The 24991-nt window shown below is 40.5% G+C and overlaps 1 protein-coding gene across 1 annotated transcript in view; it reads left to right on the top strand.

Annotated features, from left to right (window-relative positions):
* Positions 1–1200: 1200 nt before the first annotated feature.
* LOC122561476 (collagen alpha-1(XIV) chain-like) overlaps positions 1201–24991 on the top strand; it is a 70319-nt gene continuing 46528 nt past the window's right edge. Inside the window, exons 1-10 of the mRNA XM_043713221.1 lie at positions 1201–1322; positions 6096–6266; positions 9697–9860; positions 12042–12171; positions 12769–12885; positions 15543–15698; positions 17688–17804; positions 20931–21077; positions 22364–22483; positions 23580–23738. Coding sequence (XP_043569156.1) covers positions 9756–9860; positions 12042–12171; positions 12769–12885; positions 15543–15698; positions 17688–17804; positions 20931–21077; positions 22364–22483; positions 23580–23738 — 1051 coding nt within the window. The 5' untranslated portion in view covers positions 1201–1322; positions 6096–6266; positions 9697–9755. The remainder of the gene's footprint in view (positions 1323–6095; positions 6267–9696; positions 9861–12041; positions 12172–12768; positions 12886–15542; positions 15699–17687; positions 17805–20930; positions 21078–22363; positions 22484–23579; positions 23739–24991) is intronic.

The raw sequence follows: 24991 nt of genomic DNA, 5'->3' as shown, positions 1-24991 counted from the left end.
TTTCATGTCTATATATCTCTCCGAAGCATCATTAAGATGCTAATAACATGGAGACAACACCTTGGTCTGTCAAGTCTTTCTGTCACTATATCCACCCTGTAAATGGTTATCTATGGTTAGTTAGACATTGAATCATGCACATAGCGTGCAACCATCACAGAATGCTGCAACCCTCCTCATAGCTCTGCATCTCCCCTTGATTCAAATATTTATCTATCTCCCGCTCCAAAGATTTAATGTTCTTCGCCAAAATCATGCCTTGATTCAACAATCTCCACAAAAATAAATTTATCTGAACACTCTCTGTGACAGCTGAAAATTGATAACTCTTTGTTCCTGACTTCTCAACCCACGAAAAGCCATTCCCTTTCCCCCCTATTTAAACACTTCATAATTTCAAAATCTTCAATTAGAATTTCCCTTCACCTTCGCTACTCCAGTAAAATACTGGCTATTCCTTGTTAACTCAGTCATATTACTGAAAAGAAAATTAATCAGTAAATGTGAATCAAGCAATTTGATTGAGGAGCTTGCCACTGATTGAGAAGCAAATCAAATTAACATAACATTCAAACAAAATTAGAGCTGGACCATGCTGTGGGCACAGCCAGGATATAGTTCTTCACACAAAGGTTAGAAGGAATTTGAATTAATTCTCCCAGTCTACGACTCATTTAAAAAGTGAGATTGAAATCTTTTCGCTGGGTCAGGGTGTTAAGGATATGGAACTAAATGACAGGTGAATGGGAGTAAAGATAGAAATGAATCATGATCTAGTTGAAATTGTACAACAGGCTCAAAAGGCTGAATGGTATTTTCTCTTTACTCTGGATTAAAAAGTATCCTTAATGCCACTATCTGTAGTTAAAGTTCTTCATTCTGGAGAATTATCCTGTACACTGCGAAGAGTTCTAATGTGCTTTAATAGTGTGGTAACTGCAAGCAAAAATATAACTGTGGACTAAACGCTGCTTCATTGAACAAATTTATCATCCCCTTACTCTTGTATTCTGTATCTCCATTTGTGAAACTTAAAATGCCATTAGCCAGTTTCTTAAAATAGGATATTAACAAGCTGTTCACACTTTCAGGGAATATTTTATGTGTTAGGTGGCAATGTGCAATGACATTTTTATAGCACAGCCATATATTTAGATGCTAATTGTCTCATTCTGATACAAATTACTGCATCGTGTCACATGCTCCCAACTTGTGACAGAAAGAATTTACCAACTTTTCTCGGAGACAACACTCTACGGAACAAGGAAGCAGTTGTTCCAAGAGTATTTTGTTGCTGAAAGCCAAATGCTGCGTTATTAATGGTTTGTGTTAATATCTTCATCACAGTTTAATTGTACTCATTTTCCTAAAGCCTCTCGTGTGCTATTTACTGCATTCGTTTAAAAGCCTTTTTGGGTTGTAGGCGATTTAAGAATTATTAAGACTTTTGCTGCCATCTGGTGGTTGCTTTGAGTACATTGTTAAACTGCAGAGCAGCTTGAAAGGCTAGGAATAAGGCCATACTTAAATAAAACAGTATTTGCATTTCCTTAGTATCTTTTCATTACCTCAGCACTCGATATCGCTCTTTACAGACAATGAAACACAATTTGTAGTGTCGCCACTGTTGTAATATAGATAACATAGCTATTCAACTTACAGCAAGATCCTAGTGAGGTCTGTTTAGATCAGCTATTTGGTCAGGATACTGCAGAAAAGGCCTTGCTTTTGTTTGAAAGAGTGACTTAAGTATCTTTGACTTCACCCAAGTGAGAAGACATAGCATGGTTTTACTGCCACATCCAAAAAAAAGCCTTTGATGTTACTGCACGCTCTCCACTGAGCTGTCAGTTAAAATTATATGCTTAGCTCCCTGGTGTGCTTTTGAATCTATAGATTGAAGATGGGACCAAATCAATGGTCTTAAAGTAGAAGAATGAGAGGCTGGGAGGGGAGCTCCTTCCTGTGTAGCTGATGTTTTTGTCCTTCAAGACGGAAGTTGTCATGTTTTGGGAAGGTCCAATGAGCATGTATTTCTGCAGTGCATCTTGTAGATAGTAGGTAAAAACAATGACTGCAGATGCTGGAAACCAGATTCTGGATTAGTGGTGCTAGAAGATCACAGCAGTTCAGGCAGCATCCAAGGAGCAGCGAAATCGACGTTTCGGGCAAAAGCCCTTTATTCTTGATGAAGGGCTTTTGCCCAAAACGTCATTTTCGCTGCTCCTTGGATGCTGCCTGAACTGCTGTGCTCTTCCAGCACCACTAATCCAGAATCTTGTAGATAGTACACACCATGGTTATTGTGTGTCAGTGATAAAGGGAGTGAATGTTTGCAGATGGTATGCCAATTAAGTGAATTGCTTTGTCTGTCCTGGTGTCAAGCTTCTTGAATGTTGTTGGAGCTTCATTCTTCCTGGAAATTGGAGAGTATTCCGTCACATCCCTGACTTGTACCTCGTAGATAGTGGACAGGCTTTGGAGAGTTAGGAAGTAAGTTTTTCACTACAGCATTCTTAATATCTGACCTGATCCTGTAACCTCTGTATTTAAATAGTTGGAGGAGTCTAGTTTCTGATTTTTTGATAATCTCTAGGGTGTTGATGGGGTGTGGATTCAGTGGTAATAATATCATTATGTGTTACAGTACAATGGTTAGATTTTATCTTGTTGGAGATGAACATTCCCTGGTACTTGTGTGGCATACATGTCACTTGCCAATTGTCAGCCCAAGCCTGGATATTGTCCAGTTCTTCTTACTGTTGAACATAGACTACTTCAGTACCTGAGGAAAAGCAAATGATGCTGAATGTTGTGCAACTATCAACAATAAACATCCCATTAATGGTCTTATGAAGGAGGGAAGGCCATTGATTAGATTAGATTAGATTCCCTACAGTGTGGAAACAAGCTATTTGGCCCAACAAGTCCACACCGACCCCCTGAAGAGTAACCCACCCCCCACATTTGCCTGCGACTAATGCACCTAACACTATGGGTAATTTAGCATGGCCAATTCAACTGATCTGCACATCTTTGGATTGTGGGAGGAAACTGGAGCACCCGGAGGAAACCCACGCAGACATGGGGAGAATATGCAAACTCCACGTAGACAGTCACCCAAGGTGGGAATTGAACGCATGCTAACCACTGAGCCACTGAGTCCCATTGATGAAGAAGGTTGTGCCTAGGACACTACCTGATGTCCTGGAACTGAGATGACTGACCACCAATGGCCACAAACATCTTCATATGTGATGGGTATGACTTGAAGCAGCAGAGTTTTCCCTTCATTCCCTTTGCTAGTTGTGTTAAGGCTCTTTGATGCCACGCTCGATCAAATATGGCCTTCATGTCAATGGCAGTCACTTTCACCTCACCTCTGGAATTCAAGTCTTGTGTCCAGGTTTACATCAAGACTACTCGGAGCTGAGGGGCTCTGGCAGAACTTAAACTGAGTGTCAGTGAGCAGGTCATCACTAGGAAAATTCTGCATGAAAACATTGCCAATGACTCTTTCTATTGTTTTACTGATGGTCAACAGTGGCTTGATGAGATGCTAAATGCTGGGTAGCATTTGTCATATTTTTAGTTTATCGGATATTTTCCACATTGCCGGGTAAGTACTAGTGCTGTAGATGTACAGAAACAGCTCAACTAGGGGTGCGACTAGTTCTGAAGCACAAGTTTTCAATACTATTATATAAATATTGCCACGCACTGTAACTTTTGCAGTATCTAGTAATGGATCAGATTAAAATGCCCAGCCTTTGAGAAGAGTTGTGTGTTCTCTATGAATGTTTTGCACGCTGTAACTTTGTTGAGATAATTGTTCTACCCACTCCCACCGCTGATTTCACCCTGTTCTGCATCTGCACAGTGACTTTCTATTTATAACTAACATTCTGCTCTCATGGCTGTCAGCAGACTGGCTGAAACAATCAGTGAGATTATTGTTTCAGAAACAGGTGGTGTTCCAATGCCATCATTGCAAAGGGAATTGCTTTTAATTTTTGATTGCAGCTAATTATCTTCTTTTTTGTTATCTCTGCTCCTCGAGGAGTTGACGTTCACTGATGTTTGTCACCACAGGTGGCCAGCCTTGCTTTGTGAGGTATAAGCAGAACTAAACATTGCAAAACACTAAGCAAGGCAGGAAACACATGCAGACAGTGATGCAGGGTTAAAACGTCAGGTTGGTGACTTTTCCTCAGAGCTGGATGATCTCCTCGACGAACAGTTTTGAAGCAAGTGCAAACCCAGTGGAGGGGGGAGGTGGCAAAAAAAACCAAGTAAGCTTGGTCAGGCTTCATTATTAAGTGTTGCCAGGTAAGCCAATTGTGTATCCAAAGATGTGCAGGTCAGTTGAATTGGCCATGCTAAATTACCCATAGTAAGACCATAAGACCATAAGACATAGGAGCGGAAGTAAGGCCATTTGGCCCATCGAGTCCACTCCGCCATTCAATCATGGCTGATGCGCATTTCAGCTCCACTTACCAGCGTTCTCCCCGTAGCCCTTAATTCCTCGAGTCAACAAGAATCTATCAATCTCGGCCTTGAAGACATTTAGCGTCCCGGCTTCCACTGCACTCCGTGGCAATGAATTCCACAGGCCCACCACTCTCTGGCTGAAGAAATGTCTCCGCATTTCTGTTCTGAAATGACCCCCTCTAATTCTAAGGCTGTGTCCACGGGTCCTAGTCTCCTCGTTTAACTGAAACAATTTCCTAGCATCCACCTTTTCCAAGCCATGTATTATTTTGTACGTCTCTATTAAGTCTCCCCTTAATCTTCTAAACTCCATAGTGTTAGGTGCATTAGTCGCAGGCAAATGTAGGGGGGTGGGTTACTCTTCAGGGGGTTGGTGTGGACTTGTTGGGCCAAATAGCTTGTTTGCAAACTGTAGGGAATCTAATCTAATCTAATAAATGGCCTTCCCTCCTTCATAAGGCCATTAATGGGATGTTTGTTGTTGATAGTTGCACAACATTCAGCATCATTTGCTTTTCCTCAGATACTGAAGTAGTCTATGTTCAACAATAAGAAGATCGTGTATCATTAATGAGCATTCAAATTACCACAAAATCTCTATTTACAGCAAAGTAACAAGCCATTCAGTCCAACTGGTGCACATTTATACTAGATATGAACCTCTATCCTTTCAGTATATCCTTCTACATGTTCCTTCCACCGTCATGCTTATCCAGCTTCTTAAGTGCATCTATGCTATTTGCCTCAACTGGCCTTTGTGACAGCTAATTCTGTATGCTGACTGCACTGTGTGTAATAAAGATTTCCTATTGAATTTAGTCGACCATCGTGTACTTCTAGTCCCAAATTCTGATTTTAAGTACAAGTAGTTTGTTCATGCCCTGTTTCAATACTCATCCACCTTCAAGCAGAAGTTATCCATTAGAATGTGAGATTATTCATGACTTAGTCCTACGTTACAACCTTCAGTACTCACTGTGCCATGAGTGGATTGGGAAGTTACCATGAAAGGAATTGTGCAGCAGTTATTCCTTTATTCAGCAACACTTTGTATTACAGCCCCAACCTACTGGGGCAGCAAACTGCCTTTTCAATGTCAAAATATAAAAATTCAGGCACTGCATGAGTCAGTGAGCTGGATTACCCTGAAATCTCTGTTCAAATCAAGTGCAAACTGAGGGGTTTACAGTGTCCTTTGTAGGCCGTAAGGTGTTCAGTGAATGCGAATCCAGGGAAATCTCTCAGTTTAGTTTCTAATAGACAAGGACCTAATTACATACAGCCTGTAATGTGGCAGGAATTGACAATCTCACTGAGGGAGACCTTGGATGGCTGTCATTGGTACAAAAGACTTGTTCTTCCAGGTTAGATCAGGCAGTTTATTGGGCAAGTGCATGGGGTGTTTTACACTGCTCTCCCCACGTGCTTGACTGACCTGGAGTTCTGGCGCTGGGTGCTTCAAATACAAACTGCTCCATTCCCCATGGAGGTCTAAAACATCTGAATTAGATAAATCTGATAATGTCAACATAAAATACAACAGACATCAAGATTTGAGTGAATGTGTCTTCATAATGTATTTTTAAAAATCTCTTTTTAAGGAATAAAAAATGCAGACAAAAATGAATTGAAGAACATTGCTTCTGATCCATTTGAAGAGCACTATTTATTTGTGGAGGACTTTGAACTGCTCAGTACCATTTTGGCTAAAGTATCCAGAAGACTTTGTTTCACAGCTTCAGAGCCTCCAAGACCAGTAAGGACTACGCTGTGTAAGTAACTGTGAATCATGTGGTGGAAATGCTTCTCAAAGCAGAGCAGAATGACAAAATGAGTCTCACTTACACCTTCAGGATTTGTCTGGCCCTAAGCTGAGGGGATAGGTCTCTGTGCCCTGCCTTGACTAGATCTGGAAGAAATGAATTTGGACAGTTTCAATCCAGTCCTGAATGAGCATAGGTTTATGTTAAAAAGTTCTTCCTTAAAGACTGATGTCTGATTTAGAGATTTGACCTGGTATTTCTGTGGCTGTGTTGCTTCTGGGAAAACATATTTAGCATTCATATAATTCAACAATCTTCTTGTATTTAGCAAGCACTGTTAACATAGCATGGATTTTCCTAAGGGTCTTTCCAGAATCAATAGGACAGGTTATAATATTAAAAGGAAAACTGAAAGAACTGTGGGTTTTTTTTGATCTGAGATCATTGAGTGTAGGAGTTTCATGGGGAGATAGGTTGGAATGGGTGAGGGAGGATGAGAAACTGAGGCAACCAATGTCAAGTTGACAGTTCTCAATAAACTGGTCCAGAGGGAGGGGTCCAGATGGTGGGAGAGTGTTGGAGGTGGGCGAAGGGGTATGTGGGATGGGGAGAGGACTCTTGTCCAAAGAAATGGGCACAGAGGCGAAGGCACCAGAAGAAGAGTTCGACATCATGAATGTTGTGCCCAAAATTCATTAAGGTAGGAACACAGAGGGATAAAACTAAGACCTTTGCTGAGTGCATCAGAGAGAGGAAGATCAGGAGGGATTAAAAAAATGCATAACAGGAGGTGGGGTTGGGAGAGGGGATGGAGTTAAAGGGAAGGGGTGGGGAGAAAGGTTCTGAAAGGCTGTGCTTGTTGCATCTTGTAATCCTTGATGCCAGAAAGGAAAAAAAGTTTCTTGTTGGCACATTGAATGAACTGGAGGATGAAGTGGAACTGGGGAGCAGGGCTGCTCTGAGCCAGCATGAAGTGGTGCTGTTGGAATGAGAGATCGAGAGTGTGGATCTCAGGATGTGGCGAGAGCAGCTGTCTGTGGAATGTTCACAGAAATACCTGTGTGGATTCAAAACGTCAAGGATGAAACTTGAGTTGGAATCCACTTGGGGTGAGTCTGAGCAAGAGGCAGCCACTGAGAAATGTGATATGTTTGTGGAAACGGGTTTAGCAAATACCTTGTCAACACCAGGAGCAACAGTGAAATTAATGACAGTGAACAAGCAAAATGATTGAAACAGAAAGCCAGTTGGAGATCTGGCAGCATCTGTGGAAAGAAATCAGAGTTAACATATCAGGTCCAGTGATCATTCCTCAGAATTCATTATATTAAAGGACTAGCTTAAAGGAAGAATGAAATAGAGGAACAGAGAGGGTTAAACAGACAGACTTAGGGTGGAGGCAGATGAAGGCATGCCTGCCAATGGTGGAGCAATGAAAATGTTGAAGAGGCTGAAATTTGAGGAGCATAGATACTGTTGTGGATTGGAGGGCCAGAGAAGATTACAGAACTGTGGAAGGGTAGACAATGGAAGGATTTGAAGTAAGGCTTGAATTTCATGATCCTCACCCACCTACCATTGCACTTCAATCCACTTATCATCCTCTCTCCAACTGCATGACCCTTTATAGCCATGACTATAACTTAATGGTAACTTATGCCAACCCATGCCCCTCACCCGCTACCTTTGACCTTCACATATACCACTCTAAATCATCTAGTAACCACCATAGCCAGACTTTGGGACCCAGGCTAAGATTAAATAAAGGTTTCCAATGTCAGTTGATCAATTCACTATATAAAATAACATGCTAATTGGTAAAACAAAACATGCTACTTTACTTCTTTTAATCACTTATTTTTAAAAAAGTTGAAATTCACAGCCCCATTTCAAAATGTTGATTAATCACTTGCAACTTTCAATCAAATTGTGAACTGACTGGCAGCCCATTGTGATAATGAAAGGTTTTGGAATCAGTCATGCAGCACTATCCCTGTAATAACAGCATTGGTTTTAACATTGCAAACAGTTTTTTTCCACATGTTTAAAGGGCAGGAGCTTTAAACAATGTGATAGCATGATAGCTCCCTTCGACAGTTTTCCTTGATAGCTTTCCTTGATAGCTACAATGATCCTAACAATTCCAATTAGTTTATTCACTTTTTATGTACTTTCATGGCTACTTTTAACAATTCTGCTATTACCACACTAAACAGATGCATAACCTTTCAAAAAGAGTACCCTACCTCTCCATCACTGGTAAGTTTAGATCTTCTTGTACCAGGTCGAAAGACCGTAAGCTATTTTAGACATCTGACCAGTGACAATTAGATCTGATTGAGGCGCAGTTGCATCCATGAACCATGTTTGTGGAAATTAGATCTTGCTTCCATTTCACCTCTGCAAAAAATAGTGGGTTTGGGAGTGAGAATTCTGGATTCTGCTCTCCAATGCCATTGTTACTACAACAGAGAGTCTTTCCATCTAATCAAAAATTCAGTTCATGGATTAAAACAAAAATCAAGGTGGTCCTGGACTGGGAACTGTTTATGCTCCAGGAAGCTAACTGGTGAAGGATGAAACTCTAGCTAATCTTTACTCAGCCTTACATTTATTTACAGAGTGACATACTACAAGTGTACACCTCCCTAATTCAACAGCATTGCAGTTTCAGTAACTGTATTTTTATATGTCTGAAACCTCAAATAATGGCCATCACCTGTATACAATAAAGGACAATTGATATACAAATTAACAAGCAATGTATTTCAGTGAACACAGGGGTGATAGGCCTTGGTGTTGTTTGGTGTAGGCAGCTGAGGTTTGTATGAGTTTGAGTTTATGTAGGGAGGACATGGGAGTCCTGCCAGAAATGAATAGTTAAGGTTGGAGGTAGGAAAGGAACTCATTAATATTTCAGCTAAAGGTGAGTTAAGGTAGGACATAGACAGGCAACATTACAGAGATGGAAGTAGATGGTCTTGGTAATGAAGCATTTCTAGCAGGCAGAAATGTGCACAATGTCCCAATCAGATGTCCCATTATACACGAAGGATGTAGGTTGGGTCAGAAGTTAAAACTCTTTTCTGAAGCCTTTAACTATCCATCCTGTATTTTGTGTCCTGTAATGAGTTGCCTTCCTTGGCACAGAATCTCCCAGTTGTCAGCAGCTGAAGAACAATTATATTTTGCAAAATGTTGGATTGTCTCAGTAATTATCCTTATAAACTGCAATCCTCTTGCTAATCAGACATCCATCCAGATCTTCTTAAAGGTGTTAATCAGAGTACCAGGAACTGAAAGGAAATTTGAAAAAAAATCACTTCTCGAGGGAACTTGTAAGTAAATAGGATAGAGGCAGAACAGCATTATGGTAATGAATGCTCTCACTGACTTGCAATAGATAATTCTAATCCTCGCTGTCCCTTATTCTCACCAGTGGCAGAAAAGATCATTGGCCCCCGGGATTTGGTGATTAGTGAATTGAGTTACAGCTCAATGAGATTGTCCTGGACTCCAGCTACAGGAGGTGTGATGAGCTACAGAGTTGTCATCAGCCCATATTCATCTGCTGGAAGACTGATACCAGGAGAAGAGAGACAGGTGAGTGATGCTGGGCCAAACCCAGCCTTTGTATTTCACAGTTACTGGCTAAGGAGGCAAGGGCCCTGCAGGAAGGAGCCTTTAAGCAACTGGATCTCAGAGGTGATTCCTTGTGGGAAATAGTGAAGGCAGCAAGTGGTGTTCAGCAGGTATCTTTACTTTCATAAATTGTAACCCATAAGATCATAAGTCCTAGGAGCAGAAATAGACCATTCAACCCATCAAGGCTGCTCACCATTTAGTGAGATCATGGCTGATCTGATAATCCTCAATTCCACTTTCCTGCCTTTTGCCTGCAGCTCTTATTGGCTGATCACGGGACAAGAAGGTTTTTATCTGGGGTGTAAAAACTATCAATTCCTCATTCCTAGTCACTCAATATGCCATCTTAATTTCCTGCCATATCATCTCATCCAATGTCATCCCACACAGACAGAATTTAATGCCATTGCAAGCGAGTCCTCGATCTAAAGGGAAGGGGAGAAGAGGGGTTGCTCCCCACTGAAGGTCACCCTTCCTTTACTGTGAACCTGTTCTCTCCCATAGCCCTGAGTCTGCTATTTCCTCCTACCACCACTTACTTGTGACTTGGTCCCTCAGTGATCCTGGGCTACAGATGGGTGTTTTACCAGCAACGACCATGACCTCCTCACTGGCATAGCCTGGCAATAATAAGCTGCATGCCTCTGAGTGACAGCTCTCTGTGGATGAGGTTCCCACCTTCAGAATCCTGGGAGAGGTTTGCCGCTCCCCTGTCAAATGTGTAATTGACACAGTGGTGGACCTTCCTAAAAAAGTTAATGTGTTGCTTTCGCAGGCTCTCCAATTGTTGGTCAAGCCTTCCTTTCTCACCATTAAGTTTTACCCTCACACTATACCACTCTAATTTTACAAACAGTGTAGCATTTTGAGTAGAAGTAATCAGAGTCTGACAGAAAGGCAGAGCATTCAAAGTAATAGTGCATCAGTAAGTAAGGTCAGATTATGAAGGAAATGGTACAATGTTAAAATTAGAAGCTCTTTATTTGAATGCACGAAGCATTTACAAAAAGACAGGTGAATTGATGGAGATAAATGAGTTTGCTGTAAGCATTACAGAGATGTGGTTGCATGATGACCAAGATGGGGAAATAACTACCCTTGGCCACTTGATGTATCAAAAACACAAACAAAATGGTCAGGGAGAAAATAGGTTTAGCCCTGATAATAAAAGATGACACAAGACCATAATTAGAAATTATAATGGCTAGGAAGACAGTGCATTGTTTCAAGATAAATTGTTTTGGAATGGAAGAAGGAGAAATGTCTTCACTCGGAGAGTTGTAATGTTTTGGAATTCTGCATTCAGAGGACTGGGGATGGCCAGTCACGGGATATTCCAATTTGAAATGGATAGAGTTTTGAATGTAAGGAATATGGAGTTGAAGCAGGAGAATGAAATTGAGATGTTGGATCAACCAAGATCAAAGTTTGGGAGAAGATTTGTAGCTCAGGTGCTCATTGTTGTGGTTCTGTTCGCCGAGCTGGGAATTTGAGTTGCAGACATTTCGTCCCCTGTCTAGGTGACATTCTCAGTGCTTGGGAGCCTCCCATGAAGCGCTTCTGTGATGTTTCCTCCGGCATTTATAGTGATTTGTATCTGCCGCTTCCGGTTGTCAGTTCCAGCTGTCCGCTGCAGTGGCCGGTATATTGGGTCCAGGTCGATGTGCTTATTGATTGAATCTGTGGAAGAGTGCCATGCCTCGGCGAACAGAACCACAACATCAACCAAGATGTTATGAAAGGGAGGGATGCAGTGAATAAGGGACCATGTGACCTACTCCTCCTACTTCTTATGTACTTACATTATGCATTCTCAAACTATGCTATCCTAATCTCACAATAGGTCATTACTGAAGTTTTTCATCCTCAGTGGGATCTCACTCTGTTGAAATTAAAACTCATTATAACATTTGTTGTTCTTTCTTTGAGATTTCTATCGATCGATTAAATTTAAAAGCCTAAGTTCGGCATTATCTCCAGTTCTTCTTCCTGATGTACTGAGTTCCTACCTTAGTCCTTTTGACTTTACAGCTGTGAACATTTAGCCTACTATCTAAAATCCAGAGTCTTTTATTTTGTTAAAACAATGTTCAATATATGAAGTAACAACAGAGCTTGCTTCTCATTTTTTCATGACAGATTGTTACAGATGGCAATGATCATACAATACTTGTGACAAACCTAAAACCCAGCACGGAGTATTCTTTAACCGTGGTTGCTGTGTATGCTGATGCAATTGGGGATCTCGCAACTGTCAATGGAAAAACAAGTAAGAAAATATGTCTAAAATGATGAAAGGATTAAATAAAATGGTAAAACATTTCCTCTGTTGGGGAAATCTAATTTAACAGGAGACCATCTTGATAGTTGCGTCTCAGTTGTTAGCATTCATGCCTCTGAGTCACGAGGTTCTAGGTTAAAGTCCCAATCCACAGTTTAAGCATGAAGCTCAAGGCTGACACTTTCAATGCAGTACTGAGCGAGTACTGCGGTGCTCTCCTTCAGATCTAATGTTAATCTAAGACAGCACCTGGCTGCCCAGGTGAACGTAAATGATCCCAGAATGTACATCCCAGGCTGGAAAGCATTTTGCAACATCATGAAGGCTGCTATATAAATGCAAATATCTTTTATATTACTTATAAAATTAGAACCAAGCCATTCAGGAGTGAGACTAAGAAATAGCATTAAGTAATAACTGAAAATTGTTAAGGCATGCAAAACAAAATCTGAAAAATCACTTATGACATGTAGAGTAACTGGAAACAATTAACTAAAATCATGTAAGATAACTTGACAGTTGGACTTATTGTCTCTAGATAATTACAGACTGATTCTCAATTCTTTTCTTACTGGTATATTGTAGCTGCCCTGCCTCGTGTGGTTAACTTCCGAGTGATTGAGAAAGGATTATTTAACCTAAAGGTGGCCTGGACTCTTCCTTTAAGGCCATTGGTGGGTTACAAGATCTACATACCAAGAAGTAAGTTTCAGGAGAGACCTGTACCTTTACTCTGAAGAAATGAATGGTCAAGTTTGTTATTTTAGTTGTAATTTGGAAATAAATGAGGATAGTGACATTCTGCTTAGCAATGGAGACATTATCAGAATCCCTTATTCAGAGTCAAGCAGTGACAAGAAACAATATTTCCTTCTGTTCTGCCAATCTAACTTACTATTGCTGTCAGAATGGTAATATTAGGCAATGTAATCACCATGCACTGTTGAAAAGAATTTCAAAAAGTGATTAGAACTGGAAGGAGTAACAGAAAAGATTACTGATTCTTTGTCACTTTTATTGAAAAGTAATCTGGCAGCCATTCAGTGACATTGTGGCTTGGGGAGGTTTTGGGCCTGATCAGTCCAGCAATCTGTCACAAATAACCAGCTATGAAACTGTCAGCACAGTGCTGTTCCATTGGCTCCTCAGCAAAGCTTTGTTTCAGGTGATGTTTTAACAGTGTTCCTTTAAAGTCAACCCTTCAGTGTGGTTCATCGTCAGCTGAGCCATATCCTGGTACTGGCCACACATGCATATGCTGCTTGATTGTTCATTTCCTCAATCCATCATCAGTGAAGTTAATTGCAATATCCCCACCAAGGGTCCCTGCAAAACACCAACACCCAATCCACCCACCACCTAACTGCAGCATGCTTGCACATTAAGCTCAACAGTTTACCTTATATTAATGAATGAGTGCACTTGTCATATTGTATGTATCTCTTACCAACATCCTGGAGGGTCCCATTGATCACAAACTGAACTATACCAGCCATAGACATACCGGTGACTATGAGAGCTTGTCAGAGTCTAGGAATTCTTTGGTGATTACGTCCCCTGCTGTTTCCCCAAACTTTGTCCACCATCTACACACAGTAAGCAGGAGTGTGATGGAATATTTTCCACCCACCTGGATGGGTGCAGCTCCAAGAACACCTGAGATGCTTGACAGCATACAGGAATATTCAACTGCTTATTTGGCACCCCATTCACCACTTCCAACATTCTCTTCCTTCATCATTGATCTACGGTGTCAGCAGTATGTACTGTCTACAAGATCTACTGCTGTAATTATCCTACGTTCCCCTCACAGCATCTTTCAGACCCATGACATCTAACTTCTAGAGGGACAAAGGCAACAATACATGGGAGCACCACCACCTACAAGTTCTACTCCAAGCCACAGGCCATCCTGATTGGGAAATATTTTGCTGTTCCTTCACTGTTGCTGGGTCAAAATCCCGGATCTCCCACTCTAACAGCACTGTGGGTGTTCCTGCACCTTACGGACAGTAACTGTTCAAGAAGGCAGCTTCCAACCATCTTCTTTAGGGCAATTAGGAATTGTCATAAAATGGTGGCTCAGCCAGCAATGCCCACTTTCCATGATTGAATTTTAAAAAGTCAAGCATGTACCTTTAAGAGACTTAAGTTATAATGCTTTTAGATGTTTCAGCTTCTCTTGAATAGCTCCTGATGTTTGTTACAGCCAGCATAGATTGATAGATATTATTAATCAACCTGTTCAGACATATTGGCACACCTCAGGTGAGACTTGAACCTGGGTCTTAATGCCTGGAGGTAAGGGCACTAATCACTGTCCACAAGACCCCATACAAGGTAAAGTCACCATAGTCTTACTAGACCATTGGACTGCTGTCTCATTGGAGAGAGCGGACTCATGGTGGTTTAACCTGAGGGTCACCATGCCTCACTTGAGGGGACAGGTTGAGAATGAGAGTCCTTCATTGCCACAGCGAATTAGACCGCAAATTGGAGGAACAACACCTCATCTTCTGCCTGGACAGCCTACAGTCTGGAGGACTCAACATTGAGTTCTCCAATTTCAAATATACTCCTTTCTCATCCCCTGACTCCCTTTTGAGCCTCTTCCCCACCCTTCCATTCCTCTGACTGACCCTTCCTTCCAGCTACCAACCGGATTCATTCCTCCCATCGACCAACCAAGTCGTACCCTCTACCTGTGTTCACCTATCCCAACCTCACTACTCAGCCCTCCCCACCCAAAACCCTCCCCAACCCTTTATCTGTAGCTCCACCTACCCCCACCCTCAGTCCTGAAGAAGGGTTACACCCCAAATATTGACTTCTCCACCTCCTGATGCTGCCTGGCTTGCTGTGCTCTTCCAGCCTCCTGTTTGTCCAACTTCACAGTAACCTCAGCTGGTGCGGGAATTTAACCCATGTAATCCATCAGGAAGTCAGTTAGTGAACCAACTTGAGTATACATTACCAATGTCTATGATAAGAGTTGCAATGTATTTATTTGTTCTACAAATAAATTTAATGATTGTTCTCAGTTAAAAATTCAGTCTCAATATTCAAGTTAGCAGAGTTAACGTTATGCCTCCAGAGAACGCATCATGTACCACATTGGTGCTTACAAACTGTGTGTTGAGAGAGCTCGGGGGTGAAATAAATTTTCACAATATTTTCAATAAAGTGCAAATTTTCTCAGTGGCAAACATAATGTGGCCAAGACGTCAATGAGCTCCTGACAACAAAATGGATTTCAATCCCTTCACCAGAGTGGCAGTGATCCTTGAAGTGAGGTGAAATGTGAAGTGTAAGTGGTACATAACAGCAGCTCACAGTATTAAAACCACTTTGTCATTCAGTTAACAGACCTGGACTGGCCTATGAACAGAATATCAAAGGAGATGTGTCGTTTCATGTGATAGACAATCTGGAGGAAGACCAAGTCTATACCATCAGCATCTACGCTGTGTACCCCGAGGGCCCCAGTGATCCTGTGTCCACCACTGGCAGAACATGTAAGGACAATCATAAACAGTTATAAGTAAAGAGCACTGACATGTCAGTGGCTTGCCTCCTGTTTTAAATGCAACACTATCGTAATTGAGTTTGTACATGTCTAAAATTAGCCAGCTTATTCACACAATTTATTAAGTAATGTAAACATATCTTTGAAATGCCACATTGGAACTTCATGACATGCATGTGGTTGGTGTTAAATTTAGGGAGATTTAAATGGTACTTCACTATTTTTCAGTTAAATAAGGCTGGTTCCCAAACATTTCTATGATTCCAATCTGAAGTACAAAGAATTTACCAGTCAGATAGGCTTGGGGTCAGTGATGATGCCGAATTCTTCAACATTATTAAGATAATGGACTTGAATTATTTTCTCTCCATATCACACTCCAAAATAGTTCTTAAGTTATTGAAATAAAAGCTTCTTGTTTAACACTCTGTGGTCTCTAAATGAATTGATCAACTTCTCACTGTTTCTATTTCCAAAGGTGGTGAGCTCCAAGTACACTCCAGGCACATTGAATTCAGTATTTGTATTCCCATAAAATACAACCATTTCTCAATCAAATATTTATCCAGATATTTTTTATGATGGAATTTATCAGCACAGCATACACTACATTGTTGGCATTTTGTTGCACTGATCTGGAGCTTTCTGGGTATCCTTTCTTGAGGATAAGGACAAATGAGGAACTGACATTTAGCTCATCTCATTCAAACTTCTGCAGCAACTCGGGACTGACTTGAAGATTGATCCTGCGCACCCACTCCCCACCTCCCCAAAAACATGGCTGCAAACCCCCCAGATTATAATATGAAATATGATTTCACACAAATAGCTCTGTTCATTTATTACTTGTGCCACAGAGCGCAGTTTCAAACCAAAGCCTCTACTTTTCAATCCGCTGCCCTACCAGAACCCGTCATCTACCCAAGGATGTGTTGAAGAACACATTACCTGGATAAAAAGAAAGAAATGTGCACTGATTTACCTGAAGTGTTTTACTGCTAATGAAGTCACTGTCACAAAAATGGCAACTAAGCTGCTCATTTCAAATTCCCACAAAAAGCAACATGATAATTAACGGCCAGGTAATCTGTTCTAATGATGTTGCCGGACAGATAAATATTGGCTGGGGCATGAGAGAGAATGCCATACTTTTTGAATGGTTCTATGGAAAATTTATGCCCACTTGAAACGGTAATGTCTCATCCAAATACAGTACCACTGACAGTATAGTACTCCTTCAATATTGCATTGAAGTGTTAACATAAATGAGGTACTCAAGCTTCTGGACTGGTGATGGCATCTGCAAGCTTCAGACTCAAATGAATGAGTTGTTGATAATGTCATTTGAAAGAATTCTAGTGCTAAAACGACTGTGTTGCATGATATACAGTCTTAAATCATAAATGTACTCTAGAACATAGAACATAGAACATTACAGCGCAGTACAGGCCCTTCAGCCCTCGATGTTGCGCTGCCCTGTTCATTCTCAGCAATAGTTAAGTAAAACATTAATTGTCAGTGAGTGGGAATAAATGGAGCATAGGAACCATTCTGAGGAAAGATAGCTTACGTAAAATCCAGTGTGGAAGCAGCCCATTCAGCCCATGAAGTCCATAATGCCACTCTGAAGGGCATCCTACTCTCCTTACTCTATCCCTGCACTTCCCAAGGCTAATCCACCTAGCCTGCACATATCTGGATACAATGGGCAATTTAGCATGACCAATGCACATACCTGCACATCTTTGGACTATGGGGCAAAACTGGAGCATCCAGAGGAAACCAAAACAGACACACGGAGAATGCGCAAACTCCACACAGACAGTTGCCCAAGACTGGAATCGAACCCCGTTTCCCTAGTGCTATGAAGCAACAGTGCTAACCACTGAATCACTGTGCTGTCTCACTACAGAAAGTTGATTTGTGACTTTGTATTAGGGTAGGAGTTTGTTTTAAAAATTCCTTTATTTTCAAACAGTGAAACTCACAGCGGTGAGGAAACTATTTTTGGAGAATATTACAACAGATACCATACAGGCAAAGTGGCTACCAGTTAAAGGCGCATCTGGCTACAGACTTACATGGGGATCATCTGGTATTGTTCCTTTAAATGTATATCCTAGGTTGTAAGTATACTACATTATTTTGTAGGTTTGAGAGTGTACATCCCATATGGAAATGAACCGAAGTCCCCTAACATCTCGGGTCCAGTGTCTCATGAATGGTCAGTTCGCTGATGGGGTAACAATTCTTGAGTTAAACAAAAACCAAAAGAACTGCAGTTGCTGGAAATCAGAAATAAAATCATAAATTGCTGGAAAAACACAGCAGGTCTGACAGCATTTGTGGAGAGAAAGCAGATTTAATGATGAGGGTCCAGTTAGCCTTTTTCAGAATGTGAAGAATCCTTCTTCAATGACCCTTCAACAATGACCTGTCTTCAGACCCTTCTGAACAAGGGTCGCTGGACCTGAAATTTTCTACCCACAGATGCTGCCAGACCTGCTGAGTTTTTCCAGCATTTTTTAAATTAGCCTGCCACTCTGTATCTATAAAACAATTGAATAAATATTCTTTGACATTTGATTTATGAACACCATATTTCATTCCATGATGGAGACTGCCATACAGGATTTCATTATCTCCTTGCCTTCAAGCTAATCCTGGATCTACAACAGTGGTTCCAAATCCTTTCAGTAACACGGCACACTTCAATGAAACAAAGAATTCCACAGTACACATACTATGAATTGATTGTTCATAAATGTCACATTTACTTGCATTTATTAAAGATATGATTTTACGAGAGAGGATTGCAACATAGTGCATACAACAAGCTAAACAAGGATAAAATGCATTAATGGGTCAAATCTACCAGAACAAAATGCACCCTTTCCGACTGCGAGCATCAACACATTTTCAAAACCTCTTCAACTCAACTATTTTTAATTATTCATGGCACTTAATCTGTTCTGCTGCACTCAGTTCAGGGGTCTGTTTTCACAGATGATATTTCATATTTGTGACAATATTTTTGAAAGTATAAATTTTGTATCATAATCGAATGGATACATAATTAAAATTCAATGGATCAGAGCAAAATACTAAATATGTACAGTATTGTACAAAATTTCACAGCACCCTTGGACAGTTTCCACAGCCCACCTGTGTATGTCATGACATGCCAAATGAAACCCACTGATCTACTGTGATGGGAAAGAGTTCTATTCCTCCTACTAATAGGTTAGTTTAATTTGGTACAACTAAGGAAGCAATTTGAGATAGACCAGTGAGCTGTTTCAAGAAAGGTTCTGTTCATTAACTTAATTAGTGGATGATGAGTGTGGTGTGTTTGTTAGAGCTGCAGTCACAGATTTATAGAACCTTAAGGCATTTTCAGCAAATCTTCTCTTGGCTGGAAGTTGCACCTTGTGGGAAAGTGAGAGTAAAGACAGGCAATTTTTATCTTTATACAATAATGTAAAACAGTTAATTCATTCATTCATGCAGGAATGTGGGCAATGCTGGCTAGGCCTGCATTTATTACCTATCTCTAATAGCCCAGAGGATAGTCAAGAGACAACCACATTCTTGTGGTTCTGACACATATAGACCAGACCAGATAAGTATTGCCTAAAGGACATGAGTGAACCATTTCACGGTCATGAGGTGCTTAATTCCAGATCTTTATTGAATTTAAATTCAAATATAAGCCATGGCAGGATGCAAACCCAGATCCCCAAAGATTACCAGAATTTCAGGATTAATAGTCTAGTAATAATACTAATAGGCCATTGCTAATTGTAAATTAGTAGCTCATTTGTTGCCTCTCACTATTTTTACTTAATTGAAGTGATCCCATACCTAGTGTGCTATCTGTGTCACTTGGTATTACCATACCATACCATTCCTGAAGAAGGGCCTGTGCCCGAAACGTCGAATCTCCTGTTCCCTGGATGCTGCCTGACCTGCTGTGCTGTTCCAGCAATAAAGTTTCAACTTTGATCTCCAGCATCTGCAGACCTCACTTTCTCCTCGAAGATTACCATACTGTGCCAAAGCACAGACTTAGAAAACATTCATATATTGACTTATTCAGATTTTTAAGCAGACCCAGTTAATGTTAGGTCACCAAAGCCCTCCATTATTCTAGTATTAGTTTGCACAGACTACTCATATATCTTCAAGCAGTAGCCTATTTTGTTAGAATATTTGAAGAAAATGGATCCAATCCAGCATGGCCAAGTACCCAATTTCACATATCTTCAGGCACTTAACAAGGAGATAGTGGATGCTTGAGGGATTTTTTTTTTAACTCTGTTAGCAAAGCTAGTTGAGCCATCAGACTCTGCATCTAGATAAGCAATGAAATGACTACCCAGGAATACACATACAATGAAAGCAGGTGGCTTTGAAAGACTGCTGAGACAGTCAGAGTTATGGAGACACATATGTCTCTAAGGAGAATAGGCGAGCTTACATATTCCAAGTGAACTATTGCAGCCTGTAAAAGAGTGATGGAGGTCAAGGACATCATAACTGAAGAGTGATTGGGCTTATAATGTTAACTCTGTTTTCTCTCCACAGATGCTGCCAGACCTGCTGAGTTTCTCCAGCAATTTCTGTTTTGTTTCAGATTTCCAGCATCCACAGTTCTTTGTTTTACTTTTTTTAACTGATTATCTTTGGTGTCATGTTGGTGAGATAATTAACAAATAGGAAATCAGGCCAGAAATGTATACATCTGGAACAAAGCTGTCCATAAGTACAGAAAATACTCTCAAATGTTGGATTCTTGAAACTGTAAGCCGTCCTCAGTGTCAGTGGTAAGGCAAATGGACAATCTGATTACCATGAGTCCATAGGGAAACTAAGATTGATTAATTGCTCAATTTGAATGTATTTCTGTAGAACACAAAATAGGTTTCAAACTATTTGGGCCCAACCCTACACTTTTACTTAATTTAGTCTGTAGGAACGTTCTATGGTTACTTTGGATAGCATGATTTCTCAAATCTTTCTCTCAGCTTTGGAAGATTAATAGTTTAGGGGTGAAGGAACAAAGTAAGGTAATGGTTTGATAACAAAATTCATGAATTGTTTTAGAGATATAATAGTAGAGGAGTAAAGTTTTTCACTGGGAGTGGGAGTTCTTCAAGCATACTGACTATCAAAGAGGAGAATTTTGATAATCATTGTTGTGGTATTTTCTTATCAACAGAGGGAGACCTGCAGAATGTCAATTTAGGTGAAGCCTACCAGTTCTATATGATCCGGGGTCTGCAAGCTGGTACTGAATACACTGTTACTATCAACCCAATTTTTGGCAATGTAGAAGGCCCAGTGGTCTCTGGGAACATTGTGACGTGTAAGTGTTTTTGTTTTAACATCTGTCTGCTCACAAACCAATGTTCATTGTGTGCAGTAATTGTGATTACTTGTGTACTTCTTGCAGTTCCGGCAATGCCACAACTTAAAGATTCATGTCCATGTTTCTTGGATTGGGATTTATTTCTTGGACTCAGTTGCCAGGTGTGCTCCAGTTGACAAGTGGCACACCTATCTGGTGAACTGGTATATAGCAATACTGACACCTTCCTTGTAGTTTTTTTTATTTCCCTAAAATTGGGGATTCTGTAAAATGAAGTGTCCTAGCCAAAAACAAATTACCTGCTATAGCTCTTTAGCATAAAAAATACATTTTTAAGGATGGGTCACATTGAATCCTCATCCTGGACTCTTTATAAATGGAAATTGAGAGAGTAGAACATGAGCTCAGCCTATCAGTTTGCACTTGCAGATTTTCCAGTGGTAAGATACCCAGAGCAGAAAGATTTCAGAGTCTAGACCTGTTCCATACTGTGTTAGTTGATCAGCACTGGAATGCTCATTGGAGGATTATATATTCTGCTTCCCCCTATCTGAGTAAGGCTGGAGAAGTGTGAACTGATCACCGTCCTGTAATACCTGTTGAGAGTTTGTCTGTGTATTGGGTGAAGGAAACTTTGGGATTCATTGTGATGCTCCCTAAAGTTAAGATTGTGTGATACCCACTAAGTTTAAACATTTCTAATGTTGGCACTTAGCTGGAAGGTGCTAATGCCAATGGAATTACGGAACAGCTAGAAGTCATGTTTTGCGAGGGGAAGTTTCTATTATCTTTCTGTATGTGACTTGCATTGTCATCTGATCACCCAATTCTCCTGTGTGTTTGACTTTTATACTTCACCATATCTCCTCCAGCCCTTCAATAGTCTCTCCACTCAAATGAGTCCTTCAATATGATTATTTGTACATCAGTTCATCTCCACACCATGCTCTCCCCTTACCCTACCATTGGTAGCAATATCTTCAACCGTTTAAGACTTGCACTCTTAAATTGGAAGCTTTGAGACCATTCTTAAAATCCACATCATTAACCAAATCATTGGTCACCCACATAACCTAGAATTTCTTTCTGTGGCATGGCATCCATTTATTTCAGAATTATGCCTCTGGAAAGAACCTAGGGATGTATTTGAGTGTTTGTAAGTGTAAGCTGTTGCTGTTGGTTTCCTAGAAAAGATATTTACTAACAAATAAGAAAGAGCTATACTCATTTACTTTTTTATCCAAAACTCTTTGATGGATATTAGCTTATGTTTTGTTTCCCAGTGGCAACAAGTTCTGTCCATATTCTGCGAGCATCGTCCATCACTACAAGCAGTGCCATCATCACGTGGAACGCTGTCCAAGGTGCTACAGGATATAGATTAGCATGGGGCCCCACACCAGGTACTTTGATACGTTATCAAGTGAATTGAGACAAACGAGAGAGTTGTAAGTGTTGCAACATTGTTGACTTGCTAAGCATGAATCACATTGTGTTGATATGAATCACATACGGATATTTTTGATTAACCAGCTCATACGTGTTATTACATACCTCTGGAACTTGAGGGTCTACTGGCTCAGAGATAGGGACACGACCACTGTGCCACAAGAGCCTTCTGAGTAACTGGTAAGCTAAACCAGATGGGGGATGGAAGATTCCATGATGATGGAGAACCTAGTGACCCAGCTGGATTTTGTCATAGCCTGGCAACTTTCATAATCATCCTTTTCTATTGCTAGCCCAGAATTTATTGAACTAAGTTTCACTAGTGACATAGTGGGATTTGCTAACTCAGTGCTATAATTGCTACACTCTTGTGTCCACTTAAGCAGTAATATACAAGAGGGCAGAGCAGTGAGGCACAGATTTCATTCTCCCTAAATTAAGCTCTCATTTTCAGTGATGCTACATTGGGATGATATTTTGTTGGAGAATCCAAAGGACAAAGTTGCACCAAGCAGTTCATCAATCCTCCCTCCCTAATATTGTCAAAAAGAAACTAACTTGTGCATGGTGTATAAAGTTATCTTAATGAACCATGTCTATATTTAACATGTAGAATTTTTACAAAGATCAGTGCATTATTGAAGAACCATCTCTCTCTCTCTCTCTCTCTCACATACACACACACACCCCTGGAAAACAACACAAACAGCTAAAAATACTCATCAAGAGATATCTCCCATTGTAGTCTCCACCTTGTTGAGCTGACATGTGACACATGTCCATCTGTTTTAGTTAATGCTGAGAAAACTGCTCAGTAATTTATAAAATTCCACATTATTGTGGGAACACCGTTAGTACAAGGTCTACAGAGATACGAGGAGATGGCCAGCATCATTACCTTCTCCAGATAGCCAATAAGTTAAGCTTCCGCAAGATTGACTACATTCTGAGAACAAGTAAAAATTCAGCTGAGCCCACGAAGTTTCCATTATATTTCTTTTACAGTTTATTTCAAAGAATTGCTTTAATGTCACTTTTCCTTGTTTCCAGAGTTCATTGGGAGCGACCGGCCCCGTCAAGTAGCTTTGAACAGCAGCACAACATCATATCAACTCAAAAATCTGGTTTCCAATACAGAATATGTCTTATCCCTTTATGTAGTCTTTGGTTCTGCTGTGGGCCCTGGGATGACAGCAACTATGAAAACAAGTGAGTGACTTTGTGCAAGGTTAACACTGTTATGGCCAGATGCCAGGAGAAGGTCCCAGATCTGTTATGAATCCAGATGGGACACTGCCCCATGGTCATTCTCCAGGATGAAGAGGGAAGAGCTGCCTCCCCTTCTTATTCAACTTCTTCCTCAAATAGTCACAACAAGGTTGATCCCTTCCCTTGTGGAAACCTTTTCCCAGCTCAGTTTTATGTCTTTTTTTTTTGGCTGTTAGTCTGTTGAGTCTCCTATAGGATTCTCTCTGTGAGGCACAGTCCGTTTTCTCGCTGCATCTTACCAAACCCACCATAGTACCACCCACCCTGCTCCATTGATTCTTTTTATCCATACACAGGGCTGTCTAGTGAACAGTCTCAGCTGCCACTTTGCAGCATGCTTTAGCACAATGGAACTTGAACTACAGGCTAGTTTAGTGTTGTGCCAACTCTCTAGAACATTAGCATTTGAGCATACTAAGAGAAGTTGTTTTATAATCCCTTTCCTTACATAATCTTGGAAAAGTAAAACTTAAACATATCTTCCCTCCAGATCTGCCTTTGTTTCAACTCGTCAAGTTGGCATGAGAGATCATAGTTACATTATTTCAATGGTATTTCTCCTTTTGAAGTGTTGCTGTCTAAATCTGTTGAAATGTTTCAGGTGTAGCACTCCATGATTCCTCTTGGAATTCAATGTAATCCACACAGGGATTTGAGACAGTTGCTGAATTTGGTAGTTCAATATATCCATAAGTGATTTGTATGATGATCTGTTTTCATGATGACACAAAATGGGGTGATCATTTCAGGTGTCATGAAAATATTATCCTGTTCATGAAGTCTATAAATGCTAATTCTGAAAATTGAAACAATCTCCAATTGCAGTCATTGACTACCCCCAGGTCAGGTAGTAGCCACTAGAGAAGGTTAGCTGCAGGTACGCTGATCTATCATTATCTATATTTGGGTTCAATTATTCATTCTTCACAGACAGTCCAGAGATGGATTGTATATTTTCTTTTAACTTTTATCTTTTTGGACCTGCGTGTTATTTTTGATCTGTGTCATGTGTGCTGTGTAACTATTTTTCCATAAGCTCAATCTTACTGTTAAATTAAGAAAGTCTGGTTAAATGTGGTTCCTTTCAAAACATAAATTCATTTGAGACTTGGAAAAAAGTATCCACAGATATAGGTGTCCTTTTCAAATTAACCTTGTCATGACAGACTGTGGGGGTGGATGAAAAACCAAGG

This window comes from Chiloscyllium plagiosum, chromosome 23 (assembly GCF_004010195.1).
Source record: "Chiloscyllium plagiosum isolate BGI_BamShark_2017 chromosome 23, ASM401019v2, whole genome shotgun sequence".
In the NCBI taxonomy this organism is placed as follows: domain Eukaryota; kingdom Metazoa; phylum Chordata; class Chondrichthyes; order Orectolobiformes; family Hemiscylliidae; genus Chiloscyllium; species Chiloscyllium plagiosum.
Note: the sequence above shows the minus strand (reverse complement) of the source record. Positions and strands in the feature narration are given on the sequence as shown.